This window comes from Gobius niger (assembly GCF_951799975.1).
Source record: "Gobius niger genome assembly, chromosome: 7".
NCBI lineage: Eukaryota > Metazoa > Chordata > Actinopteri > Gobiiformes > Gobiidae > Gobius > Gobius niger.
In genome coordinates, this window is record NC_136858.1 from 23,899,754 (window position 1) to 23,919,067 (window position 19,314).

At 39.6% G+C, this 19,314-nt stretch overlaps 1 protein-coding gene across 1 annotated transcript in view; it reads right to left on the reverse strand.

Moving 5' to 3' along the window:
* eys (eyes shut homolog) overlaps positions 1 to 19,314 on the reverse strand; it is a gene marked incomplete at its 5' end in the record, with an annotated part of 148,796 nt that overhangs the window by 23,707 nt on the left and 105,775 nt on the right. The window contains 3 exons of the mRNA XM_079559411.1: positions 3,968 to 4,191; positions 6,853 to 6,961; positions 12,937 to 13,087. Of these exons, the coding sequence (XP_079415537.1) occupies positions 3,968 to 4,191; positions 6,853 to 6,961; positions 12,937 to 13,087 (484 nt within the window). The remainder of the gene's footprint in view (positions 1 to 3,967; positions 4,192 to 6,852; positions 6,962 to 12,936; positions 13,088 to 19,314) is intronic.

Genomic DNA, 19,314 nt, shown 5'->3' on the forward strand with positions numbered 1-19,314 from the left:
TTTATTATCATGTGAACCCAGACTATCACAGGCAGACGCCACACTGTCACCAATTAGCACCAAAAAATCCCAGCAGCGAGAGGAGCTTCAGTTCATCTTACACTTTGGGAAGAATATGCATATGCTGTGAGTCAGCTGTGTACAAATCTGTTTACGTTTTCCTCGGTGACAATTAATCGCCCCTGAAAAGATGTTACATAAACCAAAGAGGAATCCATCTGAGCAATCAAATACTGTATCACAAACTGTGGTACATGAGCCATTTAAGCCTATTTCGTATATTTTCTCATGTAATACTTGTAGAATCACTGACATATTCGAATGTATTTTATCAGCTCAGGCAACTGTCCAAAACGTTTGTACCCCAGCATCATTTTGAGATTTTAATTCATGCTTTCAATACAAATCGCTTAGACTGCTGCACTTTACGTTCAGCTCAATCAGTCACCGCTCGCCCGCCTGCAGCTTAAACCTGGTACTAAAAAACGTAAGCACTTCAAGTCTTTGTACTCGCTCCCTGTTTCTTATTGCATTGATTTCCTTTGTTTTTTATTATTAAATACATTCACAGTCTCACCCCTCAGTATCTGTTTACTCTCCCTCTGGTCGACAGATGACTCTTTACTGACTGTCCCTAAAACAAGAGGAAAATGAGAGTCCCTCGCTGCATTTTCAGCTTTTATACATCTTGCCTGAAAACATACTGTTTCTTTTTGAAACCTTGATTTCTGAATGTGTATTGTCTGTCATCTTTTCAGTTTGTCTGTAATTTTAACTGTTGTGGTCACTTTTGTTTTTAAAGTGCTCTACAAATAAAGTTGAATTGGCAAATTGGTTGCTCTTTTTTTCTTTTTCTTTTTTAGAAATATTGAAAAGTTATTTCATACAATTTAGTGCACTATGACACCATAAAAAAAACACACACACACACACTTTTCTTCAGTGTCAGAGGTAATATTTGTTGTTGCTGGTCATTTGAGGCATCATGTTCTGTGTCAGTGGTGGCCCGCTGTGAGCTGCCACCTGCTCCACACAGCAGAGACCTGTCGCCAACACACAAAAGGCAAGGCCAGAGTGTTGTATCAAGAGCCTATTTAGATAAAATAAATTGATATAGACGCACATATATCTTCATGCTCCTGTAACTATAGCTGCTCTGCCGCTCACATCACAACTCTCTGACATGTTAAGCAAGCAGAGAGAATAAACTCACATGCAGAGCCATTATCATTTAAACTTTTTTTTACATTGATGTTGCTTCCATAACTTAAACACATGATACAAACAGCCAACCACAAGCCATTATCCACTCTGGCTTAAATATCGATATTTGGGCAACCGAATAGAGCAGCGCCTCCATCACCCCAACTGAACCCACAATCAAAATCTGCATTCGTCTTGCTGTAGAGCGGTGTGGAGCAATCCAGGCCAGATAACTGAATGAACAGAGCAACGTGAACTCCGGCTGACCCCTGTATGTCGAGTGGTTGGAAGGCTATTACGGTGTTACGGTGTGTATATTCATCATGTGGATAATTGCAGGAGCCACTGCTGCACATGACAAGACAACGTGACCGCAACGCCATCAGAGCCGAGGCAAATGGGCAATCCTACAGACATTCTTCGCTTATTATAATGGTTAAGGTGCCTTTTTCGTACAGGCATATGCTACTTGTGATAAAAAGTCATTAAAAAGTGTCTGCGTACATTGGTGTATGAATGAGAGTATGAATGGGTGAGTGGATCCTTGCTGTAAAGCGCTTTGAGTGCCTAATGTAGGTGGAAAAGCGCTATATAAGTTGAGACCATTTACCATTTACCAAAAAATAAATAATTTGTGTAGGGGAGGAATGTTTATCTTATACCGGGGTTGTCATTTTTGTTTTCAAGTTTGCTAGCAACACAGATCAAAAATTCGGCCTTATAATATGCAATAGGGTCAATTAGGGTCAAGGGATGGCAAGTTTATTTGGAAAGCACAATCAAAGTAGCCTACTTTACACAGATTACTCATCTTTGTCTGAGTATTCAATATACTCAGACAAAGTATATTGAATAATGCATGTGCATTATCGTGTTAATGCACATGCTCACAGCGATCGGGCCACTTTCCATGTTTTCTGCCATCGGTTGAGCTGCCTTTACCATTTGAAACTGCTCATCAAAGTACGCTACCTTGCTTGTGAAAATAAGATAAATTGAGTAATTTGCTGGCATTCGCTGAAAGCACTTTTCAAAATATGCTGCTCATGATTTGTGTGGTATTAGACCACACCATGTTCGTCTTCTAAATGTGCCAAACTACAGAAACTGGCTCTTTCACTGGGATCTAAATTAACTTACCTGTCGAAAATAGGCTTAAAATGTTTTGTCATTTACAGTATTGTGAGGAAGGAGCGTTACATTTTAATTAAACTGCAGTCCACATATTTAATGTAATGCTTTTGTGAAGGGAGCTCACCTCCATGGACATAGAGGTATGAGCATGTGCAGTAGTATGAGCCTCTCAACTCGACGAAGCAGCTAAGCTCGACTTGACAGAAAAATGGCTTTTGGACTTTTGCTTACCGTCCAGACAAGCATTATCAGTGTGGCCTCCCAAACAAATACGACTAACCTTGCTTCATTATGTATAATCCTTCATTTATGACAACATCCTAAAATGCTTTGCTACATCTTAATTTTATTGATTTTCTGTTTATACTAGGTCGTAATCCAGGTTTTCACATTGGACACAACCTGTATTGATAGCAAAACCAGTCCAATTCCGATAAGATGGCTTTAAAACCAAATAGCTTTGCATAAAAAAGTCTATGCTCGTGGAGAGGCTCCTGCCAAAACTGTCATTTCACTTGGCTGACTTTGTGTGCGCTCCCAGCTCCCATCTCCCATCTCCCATCTCCCATCCCACTGCCAACACTCTATTTATACCATACATTATACATGCATCTTCTCACTGCTGCTAACATCCTGCTGCACAAGACAGCGCCAGAGCTCAAAAATATTGTACCCTTTAGTCATTGTTGTGCTCAGTAGAATTGCCATATTAGTCCTATAAAGCAGACTTTGTTGTTGAGAATGTGCAAGTAATAATAATAATAATAATAATATTAATAATAATAACTACTACTACTACTACTACTAATAATAATAATAATAAAATATTAATAATAACAATAATAAATTGCTTTGAAAAAAATAGAACATATAAGACGAGACAGAAATAAAACAGCCACGAACACAGTTACTCATCACTTCAAATCACTGTACACTGTCAATATCATTCATATTGAGGAAGCCTTCACAAAGAGCTCAAACTACAAAAACCCCGAAGTTAGTCATCATCCGTTTTTTCTTCCATGGCAGTGAGACAAGAGACCCCTACGTCAAAAGTGTGAACTGACATCTGCAGAGAAACAGTGCCAGGTTTGACAGGGGAAGAAGCTGTTATAAATCAGGAATTGAGGCTACAATCAGAATTTCATTTTCTTGTACCTTTTTCAACTTTTTCCTTGCAAGTCTGTCTATAGAATGTGTTTTTATTGTTATTAATTCATTCTACTACATTCTATTGAACAGCACTTTCGTAAACTAATGAGAGGTGATATTTACCGTGTTTATTGTCAACATCCTGCTCATGGCACCGCGGCTCCTGAGAGTCACTTGGGCATGAGGAAACATCGAGTCAACATGTAGGTGTAATGACTCTGTCAGTCAGGCTATATTTAGTCCTGACCTACACTGTTTGTAATATAAGCATAACCAGCAAACACTCTTTTCATAACTCTGACATGTGCATGTTTGAGCACTGATGGCATTCAGCTGTAGTTGACCTCATTTGTAAGGTCGTAGCACACATGCAGCGTATCATCATTATTAATACACAGAGAGGCACGCTATTAGTGCAAAGAAATATGGGGATAGTTAAGTATATTTTTCAGTTTGAATGCTGTAGATGATCTCTTACCTGACACAGGTTCCTCCATTTCTACACGGAAGGAGCTGACAGACGGGTGGATCACAGTTCATGATGTTCCTCCCTGTGGTGCCTTCACCCACCAGGTCAATTTCTTTAGAGTTAACCCAAAATTCCCTGATGCATCCCATGAATCTCCGGGCTCCTTTTGCATTAACGCCCGGCTTTTCCCAGTGGGACGAGAGGGCCCCAAGAAATATGGGTCCAAAGGTTCCCTGTGAAGGAACAATGGTGGGAGCCAGGCATCAGCAATATCATTAACTAAATCACACTTAATCATACAATACATGACCCTTTGCACGCCCAGGCTTCCAGCTAAAACAGCTTCTCATAGAAGTTTAATCCCACATTAATAAGACCTTAGTGTACATTAAGGTCAACAAGATGAATGAACACTATCAGCCTCTGCGATTCTCCTACTTCATGCAGTAAGAGCCTGGACAAGAAACTGGAGCTCAGAGCGTTCTCTTCCGTACTTATTCATCACAAATCTACTGAAGTGAATATTTAGCATTTCTTTGGATAGTCGCTCTCTCCTGTTAAGGCTAATTAAGAATTTTGGACTAATTCAACATTTAAACCATGTCCTTTGGAGATACTACAGCTGCGCAGAGTTGTGTAATTCACAGCAAACACTCATTGATAATAGTACAAAATTACCAACGGCAAAGCAATGACCTCAAGATATTTCCATTTAAGGCTAAATTGCACCTTTAATTTGGATTAATGCTTTCTCTTCTGATGCCTGACATCACGCATATCAAACTCATTTAGAGGAAAAACAATTAGAAGACTGAATATATACAGAGTGAATATATGAATAATCTTGGTCATTTGTAGCCTTTTAACTCCTTGTCTATCTAAATGTTTAAAAACAAGGAAACCTTTTTTTTTTGTTAAAATGTTCAACCGATGCACTGACGATGTTGGGAAAGACACAACTGGGACAGGATCTATTAAAACAGTGATGGCTATGCGATGGGTCGGCGGGCATATAGAGTTGTAAATCTTTGGCAAAGCAACGCTTAGATAAATGTGCTGCAGCGGAGGCACATAAAGAAAACTGCTTTATGAAGTCTTCAAGTGAGTTTACAATGTTTATGAAAAGAGTCAGTTTGAAGGAAACTGATGCAATATTCATGAGCTGTTCAGGACTGGCACTTCACACACTCTGATTTTGGACTTCAGTCTGCAGGCTGACTTCTGACTTTTCTTATTCACATGACCCAGATAGTTTTTTTTTTTTTTTTTTTTTTAACCTTTTGTTATTTTACTTGGCACAATAATATGTGGATACAGTGGGATGAAAAAGTATGTGAACACTTTGGAATTTCTCGAATTTATGACCACTAAGTTGGTCATAAATGTGGTCTGATTTTCACCAAAATCATAAGAATGAATAAACAGTGTCTGCTTAAACTAATACCACCGACACATTTACATTTGATCATATTGTTTTAATGGCCATAACATGTGAACATTCACAATACAGCGTGTGAACCCCAGAAATCTTGCAGAACTGCAGCAGTTTTGGAAAGAGTAATGGGCCAAGTTTCATCCTAATCTGCAACTACATAAAAGCAGTTACTGCTGCAAAGAAGGGTCAGCAGCTATTTAATACAGGGGTTCACTGACTTATTCCACGCTGTTGTGAATTTCTTAGGTTTTTCTGCAGGCCTTGAGGCAACAAAACAGCCCCACACCATGATGCTCCTGCACCAGACTTCACAGTGAGCATAGTGTAAAAATGTTGATGTGCTGTTCCATTTTTCCTCCACACATGACGTTGTTTGTTCCTGCTAAACTATTCAACTTTGGTTTGCGAAAGAGCACTTGGATGCTCCACAGCACCACTGGAAAAATATTATGTGGACTGATTAACCCAAAGTTGAATATTTAGGGAGGAACACACAACGTCATGTGTGGAGGAAAAATGGAACAGCACATCAACATCTAAACCCTTTCCCCACAAGTATGGTGCCGGGAGAATTATGATGTAGGGCTGTTGTATTGCGTCAGGGCCTGAACAACGTGATATCATCAATAGAAAAATGCATTCACAGGATATTTTGCAGAAAAACCTAAGACATTCACAATATGCGTGAAAAAAGTAAGTGAACCCTTGTATTAAATAGCTGGCTGACTCTTCTTTTTTTAGCAATAACAGCTTTTCTGTAGTTGCAGATTAGACCTTCACAACAATTAAGATGAATCTTGGACCATTCTTCTTTACCAAGATTTCTTTTACTTTACTGTTTCCTCCCTGTCCTATGAATGTTTACATGTGATAGCCATTAAAAATATGATAAAATGTAAATGTTTGGGTGGTATTACTTTAAGCAGACACTGTTTATTCATTCTTATGATTTTGATCAGACTTTCAGATTTTATGACCAATTTAGGCAGAAATGTGAGAAATTCCAAAGCGTTCACATACTTTTTCCTCCCACTGTAGGTTGATATTTCATAATTCAAAGGAGTGCATTGTAATGACCAAAGGAAGATGATGATTAGGGGCAGATAAGTAAACGGAAAAATCACAATCTCAATAATCGTCATGGAAGCTGGAGGAATGCATTTGCTATTGATTGGTCTGAGGTTTGTATAAAAGATACAGTTTGTCTAATTTGAAAATCATGTTTTTATCTTTATTATGAAAAAATAAAATAGAATTGAAAATCGAGATCAATATGAAAAATAAAACTAATAAATAATAACTTAAGTAAATGTCAAAGTATTTTCTATTTTGCATTTGGTTTCACACCTGTAACCATTTGTTTGTATCCATGTTGTGCTGTACTATATAAAAGAGATACAACTGTTGGGTAATGGCTATGAAAAGGATTTTCAGATTGACTGTAGGCAGGTCAGCTTACCTCCGACACTGGGTGAGACACGTACTCCTCGAGGTGCTGTGCTGGCCCATTATCTACTGCTATTTCAATCATACATGAGCCTCCTTGTTTGCCAACAGGAAGATTGTATCTGCGGAGAGCACAGACACACGCACAGTTTAGTGAGAAAGACACAATATTTGAGTTTCACCAATGCAGCTAAGCGTGAAAAATATTCCAATTCAGAAGGAGACAGAGGGGTTGTTGTAAGGGACCAGCTAATGTTACCACAGAGACCTCTTACAAATGTACTATGCATGATGGCGGACATGTTGCACATTATTATGAGAATCTGATTAAGCTGGAAGAAAGAGTGTGCTCAAGTCCTACGCTGCCAAAACCCAGGAGACACAACAAAAATAGAGAACGCACTTGATTTAAATAATAATGCCAGAAATAGGTTTGAGCTCAGAGCTGCACTTAGGATTGTTAAGATGCAGGTCGAATAGACAATTTAATGTAAAGACTTGAGTGAATTGAAAACAATATGCTTCATATGCATGTGTATAATAATAATAATAATAATAATAAGATGTAGAGTATATATACAGTACATAGATACAAAAAAGTATCGGAATTCTAGCCACTTGAAATGAAAATGAAAACATAAATAGTAAAGCTGGCTCATAGCGCATTGTTAGCGTAAGTGCTCATTATGTCATTCAGGATTAATTAATGATAAAATAAGGGCACACACAGGGTATATATACATTAGACTTTTAATGAGAATGAAGACAGTTTTACCAGTTGACCCACTGTGCGTCTCTGGGGACGTACACAATTGTACCAGTCATTAATGATGCAGCCATAATGTTAAGTAGGTCTACTTGTGTCATATTGCAGCTTTGGCAAAGTCAAGTGATCCTTTGGCTGTCATTTATCATAGCTTCATACGCACAATATACCAGGCAAGCCTCTTAACGGGGCAGTCCATTATGCAAAGGTTGCCCCACACGTGAGGAGCAATGCACATAAAGCACCTTTGTTTCACAGGGAAATGTATTACTCGGCATAAACAATACATATGAGCATTTTTTTGTTTTGTTTTATACATATTTTTTCAAATCTGCAGAAGTGTAGAAATACATTATTTCAAGTGCTTGAGTTGATGTAGAAAAAAACACACACTATTGTCTGGTTTTAATGGCCAGATGGAAACAATCAGGGCAATTGGCCTCCTGCTAATTTGAAACAGCCTTCCAGGACACCTCCCTGAGGCAATCACACACATACAACTTCAGGTACAGCTAATTACAGCTATGGAAATTACCTGCAGTATTGTGTACACACCGGTGAATAAAGGCACAGAAAATACACATGTGAAATGGAAGTAAATGTCCAGAGACCGTCGGCAGACTGGTGTCACATTAGCATAGTATTACGATTACAAGAGTGTTAAATTATTTTAGTATTGTCTTTTTTTCTTCTTCTTCTTTTCTTAAACTCAACCCAATCAAAATTACATTTATTTCAGTGTTTATGTACTGGAGTATATTTGGTGTTTAAATCCTACAGAGAGGGTACCTAGAGACTGAGGCTTTGCAAACAGCATGATGAGCTCTCAAGAGCACATTATCAGACTATTCAATCTTTGTGTAAAATAGAAAATATTACCATTTATAAATATGATTAACACTGGTGTAATTGTGAAATTATAAATATTCCCTGGTGAGGGTGAAGTGATAAATATTCACAGGTGAGAGTGCCTGCCAGACACATAAGTTAATATTAACAAATAAAATGAATTAGATGAAAAAGGGTCTATTGTTTTCTTATTTAAGCAAATATCTGCCCATCTCCCTGAGGTCCTTTTATGAGTATCTCATCAGAATGATATCAGATAACTCTCTGGTTGAAGTAAACAAACAAACATTTTAATATTTAACCTTTTTAAAAATAGAAAGACACAATATGGCTATAATCACGTCTGTCTTCACTCAATCATCATTTATGCATTTGTTCATCTGGCTAATGCTATAATCATGAGTCATTTGTCTTCTGTAACATTCTCATTTAGACTGTCACAATGTGACTGATTCAGTGCTACTGCACCACTGCAACTTTCCGAGGATGGCCACTGAAATATTACACCGATGTTCAGGGACTTGGCAAATATTTTCAGCAGTGCACCTTTACGCAAAGGTATTTGTTAAAGCTGAGAGTGGGTGTTTGTTTCTACAATCTGTTTGGAGCTTCTTCATACTGCTCCCTGCAGAAAATTAATAATGAGCAAGGATCGTAATTAAAATATTACTTTTGCATAAAACATCTGAAAGTATTGGCAACAGATGGCAGTAAAACATCATGCATTGTGAGGGAGCATTTGCAACAGTTTTTATGACTGGGGCTGGATGCTTTTAAAAAATATACTACTTCAAAAAATACAACAAAAAACACTGATATTTAATTCATGATTTCATGTCATATTAGTTTCACTGTAAAATATTAATTTTTATTTCTTTTTAAGAGGAATATGAGATGAACCATCCAAGTGGGTTCTATGATGAACTAAAACAAAAGGCAGCAGTAAGTATATCATGTTGTCTATACAGTACAATTAAACACAACAAAGTTCTCTTAGATCAAGTTCACTTGCAGATAATAAAATACTGTGGAAACCACTTAAAAATATTTAATACTTTTGAATAAGGCACCTGTTGAAACAGAGCAGTGAACCGTAACATATATGTCTAGATTGAGGGACAATTCTAAAGGTATTAATCTCAACCAACAGTAATTTCACAGCTCATAACTCCGTGTTGTTGTCTTAAAGTGCAGCTAAGCGTTCCGACGTCATTACACCTACGCTGACTGTACCCTCAGCTGTGCTGCAGTCATTCACGCTGAGCACTGCAGCGCTTGCAGCTCACTGCATCATTTGTGCTCTGACTGGCAAGCCTCAATTAATTTGGGATCTCTGTGTTTTATCATTCGATCGGAGTAATACAATCAGACAGCACACAGCACGGCGGTGGCATTGTGGGGCTCCACAAAGAAATCCTTAGCGAGAGGCAGGGAGCTTGTGGTTCTTCCTCAATAAATCTTTCACGGAGAGCTTGTCAATACAAAACTACTGAATGGTGAGAGACACAGAGCCTCAGACTTGGCATATTCTCCGGATCATGTGGCTGTGGGAAAACTGCTCAATACAGAACTAACCACCAAACACATGGGGCACTTCATCCATTAATCTCTCCTCAATTAAAGCGGAGGGATGGAGGTGTAGAGAGGCGCTGGACCCTGCTCAACTATTCTCATCAATAGCTTTAATTTAGTTTCTTTGTGAACTAATAAGAGCCATGATTTAAGTTCTAACAAACAATTGCTCTAAGTGCAGCCAATTTTACTGTTCTTCTGTTTACTGGTCAGTTGTTCATGATGCTGCCTCTAATTCTTTGAGATTAACAAACTCAGTGGTTATTTCTTTTTCTCATGTTAATCTTGGAAGTACATCAGAAAGACTGTATACTTCATAACCATTATACAGGAGGAAAACAACTTTCTGATAACGAGGAAAGCGTAATCATTATATTATTGATCATTCTGCTACACTCATATTTCACTCATAATCCATTAGACCAATGTACCTTTGCTTGAACAGAATGAAATGACTGTGGTACTGCAGAATTCATTACTGCAGAATTCATTCAGTGATGTTCATGTTCAGTAAGTGACAAGGGGAGTGTTTGCTGTCTGCACCTCTTGAACTTTAATCGCAGCTTTATTACCCCCTGTATCCCCAAAGGAGGACATCAAAAGCCAAAGCAAATAACATGTAGTTATACGTTAGAATGCTGTTTTTAGACTTTAGCTCAGCATTCCACACTATAATCCCACAGCAGCTAATACACAAACTGCACCACCTGGGGATCAACACATCACTGTGCAACTGGCTGCTGGACTTTCTGACAGGGAGACCACAGGCTGTAGGTGTCGGCGGCAAGTCCTCCAGAACCATCACACTGAACATGGGGGCTCCCCAAGGCTGTGTGCTCAGCCCCCTTCTGTTCACTCTGCTGACCAATGACTGCACTCCAAAGTACGACTCAAACCTCTTCATCAAGTTTGCAGATGACACAACAGTGGTGGGTCATCAGCAACAGAGACGAGTCAAACTGCAGGAGTGAGGTGAGCAGTCTGGCCATGTGGTGCACACAGAACAATCACTCTCTAAATGTGAAGAAGACAAAAGAGATTGTTGTCTTTGGAAGAGCGTGAGTCCAACATGCTCTTCTAACAATCAACGGTGCTGCAGTGGAGAGGGTGCCCACTACCCAGCACTAATTTCCTGGTGGTGACCATGCACACTACGTCACTGGTCAAGAAAAGTAATCAGCGTCTCTACTTTCTCTGCAAGTTAAGAAGAGCCAGAGTCCCAGCCTCCGGTACGTGCAACTTCTGCAGAGGGACTATAGAGAGCATCCTGACCAGCATTATCACTGTGTGGCACGGCGCCAGTACTGCCTCCTTCCGAAGGAGCCTCCAGCGCATCGTGAGAGCAGCGGAGAACATCTGCGGAGCCCCTCTCCCCTCTATTAAGGACATGTACTCCACCGTCTCACCCGCAAAGTCGCCAAACTCGCCAGCGACCCTACACATCCATCACATAGTCTCTTCAAGGTTATGCCTTCAGGGAGGAGACTGTGAAATCTATGGGTCAGTTCCAGTCCACTGAAGAACAGTTTCATACACAAGGCCATCGGGAATCTTTCACATGGTTTGACAAATAAAAAATCCTGAATCTTGAATGTAGTCAACCTCAAATAAAAATGACACAGGCATATTGCTATTGACTTATGGGGGGGAAACCACCACAGGATTTTAACACGAGTATTTGGTGCATAGTATAGTATAACATAGTATATAGTGCTTAGGCACTATATACTATGTTACAACACTAATCAACAGTATTTGTCCACAAACAACACAAGAATGCTCTGCTGAAATACTATTTTTTGCAATATTGTATATCCAATCAGTTTTGTGCTTCCACTGGTGAAAATGATGTGCTTCATTATATTCTTCATTACACATTCAAAAACAAAAGCTTGACGTGCTCTAATAAGCCTTTTAAGAAGTGATGCTCGCTATACATATGTCAACAAACATGTCAGGGATATTGGGTAGCTAAAGTTAAAGAAAACACCTTTTAGGAGTATTTACAGTGATGATACAGAGGATGTTAATCATTCACAGTTATATAAGGTGCTGGTAATGAAGCTACACATGTAGTGTGTGTTTTATTGTCTTTACAGTCTTCCAACGGCAAAGCAAGGGATATTAAGCAGAAACGTTTATAATTCATAAACAGATGTGTAATTGAACAGGTTTTAAAATGATTCTGATAGTTGTGTTCATCCCAGTACATAAAAACCTACAATCTGCTCATGAACTGTAAAATTTAAGTCCAGAGTATATCAGAAAGAGCTGCCACACTGTTAATAACAGCAGTTCATTCAACAGGTTAGATAAAAAAAAAAACTTTTCACGCTTTAAGTGTAAACAGACCCTGGCCTGACAGTGTAATTGGAAAGTAGGGGATCAGAATTATGAGGAAGGAGAGGAGTGCTACAGTCCTGCTATTTGGCCACTGGACCTTGAATTATTGACTGTTAAATACATCCTCTGGTCCACACTGTGTATGTGCTGACAACAGCAGCTCTGGCACTATTATCCAAAGGGATGTTGCGCTCGCAGCCTGAACATCACGTGTTGACGTCATAGTTGATTTGCATATGAATACGTTTGCTGAAGCGATCAGGAATAAATAGAGCCAAAGCTCAGCAGCAGCAGCATTCATTCTCCCTCTGCCTCACTCTAGGACTGCTCCCAAAATATACAGTGAGACCAAACCACAACATCAGCAAATGCACTGTATTATGCCTAACACATGTCAGGCCTCACACCTAAAACATGGTCCATGTTCTACATACAACTCTCATTCATTCGGCTTTACAGTAACTATCTGAGGATTGCACAAGACAGAGAGGGAAATATTTCCTTTAGTGTTTTGTGTTAATATTAAAGTGATAAAATGCAGCAAACTGTTTAATGTGAAGACCTTACCTGATTGTCAGGTTGACCCATCGGTCGGTGTTGATGCTCTGGTCTGCTGTCACACTTAGAACATGATTACTGCCACAACTCAGCTGCACTACAGGGCTTTCATCCTCCAGAAACACATGGACAGACCGCTCTCCATAGTTCTGTGTTTGGGCTAAAAAAAAAAAGAAGCAAACAAAGCAAGCAAACAAAGCATGATCAAAATGTATTCTGATAAATGATCGTTACGGCAATCAGGGTGGTATATTAGGGCAATACTGGGGTCTGAAACACTCAAGGGAGGAACCCTGAATGGACATGGATAATGTTTAAAAAAAAATACATAAAAAAAACCCTGAAAAGACTCACTGAAACAAAGAGGCAATTAAATTAGAAGAGCTTTATTGGACATGAATCTAGTTTCAGGCTGAATGAGCGTAGTAGAGGTGAGGCCGGGTTGAAGTGGGGAAGTGAACGAGGATGCTTAAGAGAGGATTCCTGAGTGACAATTGGCTGGGGCAGAGGCGTGCTGCTACAGTGATAGGCTGCTGAGAACATGCGGCTGCTGATGAAGTGGTGCTTGAAGTGCTGCAGGTAGCTCTTCCAGGTTAAGTTTATGCTCAAGCTCCAGTTCAAAGAAATATACACACAAACAAATGATTTTAATTTGATCTCTTTTAGATCAAGCTGCGACTGGCAAATACATTATTTTAGCTACAATGCTGGCTTTGGTGAAGACCAATTTGATGAGGTTTTTCTGCAGAAATGAGTCAGACAAAGGACCAAAAGTTGTGTGGCAGGATGTTATTAGCCCACTTATTCTTGAGTCTATGATGTCTGCACATTAAAACACAATGGATTTGTGCAGGCCACACGGAGAGCCGGCCAAGTGCAGTTAGAGCCAGGGACACAGACAGCATTAGTCCTCCTACACTGTATAGAGCACACACATTACCTTTACACGAACCCAACTTTCTGAAGCAAGAAAAATGGTTGGCCACCATAATGTAAAAGGAATAAATAACAGACAGAAAAAAAGTTAGGCATTATAATAAAACCTTATAAAAGCTTATACGCGCAAATATGCTGTTATTATCACTATGGAAAACCACATCTGATCAAAGCAACTTCACGATTTGACAGCATTGAATACACAATTGCAGCATCTTGTCACGACTGTGATAGTATCATGATCAGAGCATTTGGCTTAAGAGAACAACACATCAGAAAATAGGATTGTCTGCAGTCTGCATAGACATCTCACTTTGAACATCCATCCATAAAATCTATCTTAGTCACAGACGGCCTGCTAAGCCTGTTAGAGGGTATGCAGATAGCATTCCATCATGGCAACAGCATAGCAATCAACAGAGCCAAAGAGTGGCAACACAGAAATCACAGAAACACAGTCTGAGTCTGTTCCAACAAATGCACACTTCTGTTTGCGCACGACTTACTGGTCCTGATTGAATTGATTGTTCAATCTCCATTCAAATGGTGATGCCAGTCCATATATTGAAGTATGTCGAGGTAAGGCATGACATTTATATAATTTCTGTGGTTTCTCTATCATCATCATGTTATAGGAGGAGGTTTAGCGGCTACTGGATGTGTATCCAACCCAACAAAAAGCAGAAACTTAACTGAATATGATTAAGTTCAGAAGACACTTAATAATCCTTATATAAAGTAAAATCTCAAAAGGTCAGTAAATTCTTAAATGATTTCTAACTAGGCTTTGACTTCGCCTGAATATGGTCAATGCGCTCTGGAGCATTATTTGGAATGTTTCATGGCCAAATGCTAACTGAACTGGCAACAGGAAAAATACATTGAACAAGCATATTAACTCTGAAAAGCGTGTTGGAGTGGCCGACTTGCAGTGAGGGGTCTGCCATTAAATCAGTGGTGATCTGGGCCTGCTTTGCGCCCTGGGAGTACGATCTCTCTGGCACCCCTCACTTAAAATGTAAAAGCAGGGTCAATTGAAGGTGATGAGCATAAATTAGACTTGTATCTATTGCAATTAATATCAAGTTGATTTCACTTAATTCTTGTCCGCACTTTCCCAGGTCATTCATTATCTGATCACTGGCCACATTTGAACAAAATACATGTTTTTAAAAAGCTAGAATGAGTGAAATGAACCCAAATGAACCCACTCCACACTATATTGAGTTAAAATGCTGTCATGCAGTTTTTCCTTTCACACGTGTTGCTCAAACCGCTCCCTGTCACAATGCTGCCTCAGCTGCCGTCCATGTTGCCCATATAAGAAACCGCACTGATTAAACTAATCAGGAAGGGGACGGTTTTAACATTGGTGCAAATGGAGAACGAATTGGTGAGTATATGGAGGGACACGACATGCATGAGCAATGGGTTGTAAGGTTGGAGCAATGACAGAGATGCTAGAGTTGTTACAGAATAAAAAGTTTGCATAATACACTATTCTTACAGTGCCTTTGTAGAGAAACAAGACTTCCCAGACAGGCCTGTGTTGTGACTTTGAACTGCTGTCTGTGATAATTTGTCCCAACACTGTCTGCTGGTAAACAGAAATGCATTCTTATAATTATCATGTTACTTTCCTTTTCTGCTTGCTGCTAGCCCTCCAGGATTGCCAATTAAAACCATCTGCCTCTTAGCAGTGCAGTCATTTGCATTTTGACTTTGTATCGGTTTGACAATGTTTGCCCTGTTAGGAGGCAACCGTCTTTATTCCTCCAGACTTAGAGAGGAAACAAAGAGCACACACGCTTTTGAGCCACAGTGACTTGACAATCATCAAAAACTACATTTTGATTAATTTTAAAATTCTATTCAATACAATTAGAACTATATATAACCAACACATTTTCTTAAAACTCAAAAGAACTTCATTAACAGCCTTCACTTCGACATCAAACACGTGATACACATGCTCCTATACCATGCAGCCGTCTATAATAATGAACATGAAACACAGCAATATTTTAGCATAGTATTTGCAGAAAATTTAATGAATCACCATCTGCATTCTGTCAGTACATATACATCCTCTGGGGGCACAATACTGTTTATAAATGTCTCTGAAGCCCTTGGCAAAACAGCAGCACACGAAAGCAACTTCTTTCTTTATTTTCCACCACAATGAGCCTTTGTCTCCTCCTCAAAGACCCTTCTCCACTCAGGACCATAACTCATTGTCGACAAATGTTGGATTATTCACAGTCATGTCAAGGCTGGCCTCATCTTTTATTTTTCTATTTTCCTTTAGATGAGAATATTGTTTGCTGTTGTCCCTGTGGCCCTGTTACTTTGCACCCAGCCTAACAGAGCATCGGTCCTCTTTGTCAATGCTTGTCACCTGTTCTCTCTCTCTGCAGACCCCCTCTTTACTGCGTTCTGCCTCACTCGCCCACCTCCTCATATTTCTCATTCGCGAGCTGACAATTGAAGTCTGGGGGGATATTTGCGTGTTTGCTTCAGGGAGAGGTACGTGTGCAGCTCCATGCATGTCTTCGAGCTCGTCTTCTGATTAACTTTGTCTGTTTGATCTCTGGAGCCTTCCTTTCACTTCCTCCTCTCTGATGTGGAAAAGATGCAGGGCTAGAAGCCACAGGAAGCATTACCAGATAAAAGCACTGTGCCCTTTCTATATGTGCTTTCTGAACATGTAATCCCACTCTGTCCTCACAGCAGTGCCCCATCATGGTCATATGTGACATCACCTCACCTCAGTATGGATACATATTTTTGTTGTCATGGTTGCAATGCAACCTCTTGGCAACATTAATATAATATAGAACTGTCAACATCAAACTCTGTTGTATGCTGTTGTATGATAGGTTGCATTCGTGTGACATCATTTTGAGACAATATAACAATTTAAAGTTGTTTTACCATAAAGATGGGTAAGGTAAACCCCACTCTACTGAACCGGTACAACATTCAGCCAGCCGCTATAAGATCATTAGATGCTGACAAAGATTCTTATACTGGGTCGATTGAGTTGGGGACGTTTTGCTTCTATCTACAGATTATTCTTAACCTGGCTAACGCCAGACTGCTGTGTGTGCTCAAATCATTTCGAACTGCACAGCAGCCTGGGGACCATGGCCGAAATTTTCACATGGATTTGGGAACCAATCACAGAACGAGGAGGGACGGCAAGATGATGACGTGCTATTTGATATACAGAAGCTTGTAGCTGATTTACGGCTAAAAAAAAATAAGTTTATTCACGGATCAAACATGACAGCAGCAGACGCAACGCTATTTTTCGATCAAGCTGTAGGCCGTGTTCTAAATAGTTTAGCTCGAAAGTTTACAGCGGGTACGTCATACGTCATCTCATACAGTGATACAATTGGCTGTGGCTACGTGCAGACGCATGATAGACATTCGTAGCGCCCAATAAACGGCTATGGACGATCGTAAACCACACCTCTCCTACGAGAAAATGAATTGGTGATCCCCAGACTAAATATCACTTGTGATTTTAGTCTGGCGTTAGCCAGGCTAGATTATTCTCACTGTTAAAGACAAATTTATGACTGATTAAACACATAAGCTAGAGGCCTCTTTAAACTCTGGTCACCCCTGAGGGGAGGGGTGGGGACTTATCATTTTTATTTGAAAACAGAAAATGAGAGAAAGCTTGCAATACATTTTTCAAAAAGATTTTAAAAGTTGCAAAATAATTTCTCTAAATCATTTTTTTCTTCCCTATTGTTTCATGTCTCAATCAATTAGACAATACAAGGATGTAGAACTGACACGTCACTGAACCAGCCTGAACACCGATTGGCGAACACACAAATGATCGTGTTTTCTGGGTTCTCTTTTGGATATTTTTTGTCAAATAATCTGTGCATAGTTTTTAATAAATGCTTTTACTTTAGAATCAAAAAGCTACAACATCTAAAGGTTTTCAGGAAGATGAAATGTCTGTCTCTGTAGCTCCCAGAGTATGTAAAAGCATGTGTTAGGCACACAGTGGCATTTGCAGTGCACAGTCAGTGCTCTGAAACTATTGCCGTGTAAACAGCCCCTTAATCATAGTTGAAACTGGCTCAACAAGTAGTACAAATCATAAATTATCACTACTGGCATGTAAAATCCTTGTTTTGTTAATACATGAAATCACGTTGTCATAGGTGTCATTATTTGTCAAAATTATCCTCTGAGTTAGCTGTTCAGAGGAGTGACTGGAGATTAACGCAGACTGATAACATGTGCCAGTCAATAAAGAGGACACTAATATGACAGCTGATTATGACTGAGTTCAATAGTTTCTGAAGGCAGCTTCAAGTGACCAGAGCTACATTTTATTTTACTTTTACCACTGCACTTAGGAATGATGGTCCTTAGGTGAACTTCAGTAAGATTTCTGTTGCCCACTGCCTTCAGAACAGCTTTATGAACGGGCAGGATAGTAAATAGTGTGGAAGAACACAGCCAAGAAGATAGCAATATACTGTACACTACATTTTCAGCATATAAACTAATGCACAAACAAGAAGCATCTGGAGAGCACAGACCTGCTGAGAAGTCAGCTTTTATCTTGCACTTAAAATAATAGTGTAAATTGTGTAAGAGTGGAAATGTGGATTTTTAAAATAAGGCAGAAGCGCGAAGCCCGTTCATTTAAACGGAGAACGAGGGAAAATATTCTCCACTCAAATCTGATGTTTAGTAGATTGATTTGTGTAAAATGGCCAATGTTCATTTGCACCAACATGTCAACACTGCACCGTTTCTCAGTGCGGCCGAAAAACGGCTTTGTTTTCGTGTAGTCACTGATATCATGTGGACTTCTCCAGCCCCATGCTAACAGATAGGAGAAAATGGGTGGGCACAATTCATGGCGGCGCCCACACGAGCCTCCAGAATAAGGTGAATAGCTTTGAACCTCGTTTGTACTGCCTAAAAGCCTCTTTTTCTAAAAATTGCTATGACCCATGTGACAACGCTGGGCTAGGTGTCATATTTTTAACCACCATGGTTTTTGTAAATCAGCAATAAAAAGTGGAAGCCTAAAGCTCTGGAGCACTGTGGGGGCTTGTAGCCGGTCCACCCACCCCACAAGGCCTTTTTGCCCTTTTAAAGGAATAGGCCACCGTTTTTACATACTGAGATATGTTCTTACCTTAGCTTTGACGAGTTCTTTAGGACCTGTCTGGTCTTCCCCCGTGCCTTCTATCACGTAAACACAGCGCAGACGGCGTTAGCATTTAGCCTCTCCCCTTCTCCTCTATAGCTCCAAAACAGGTCAAGATAGAAGCTACCAAGCTCTTCCACGTTTTCCCTATTTAAATATGGTTACGTGAAGTGTTACACTACAAAGTATAATTACACAAAATTAAACAATGTGGATTTTCTAAGCGGATAAAAGGGGGAACTATATTGTAAGCCGTA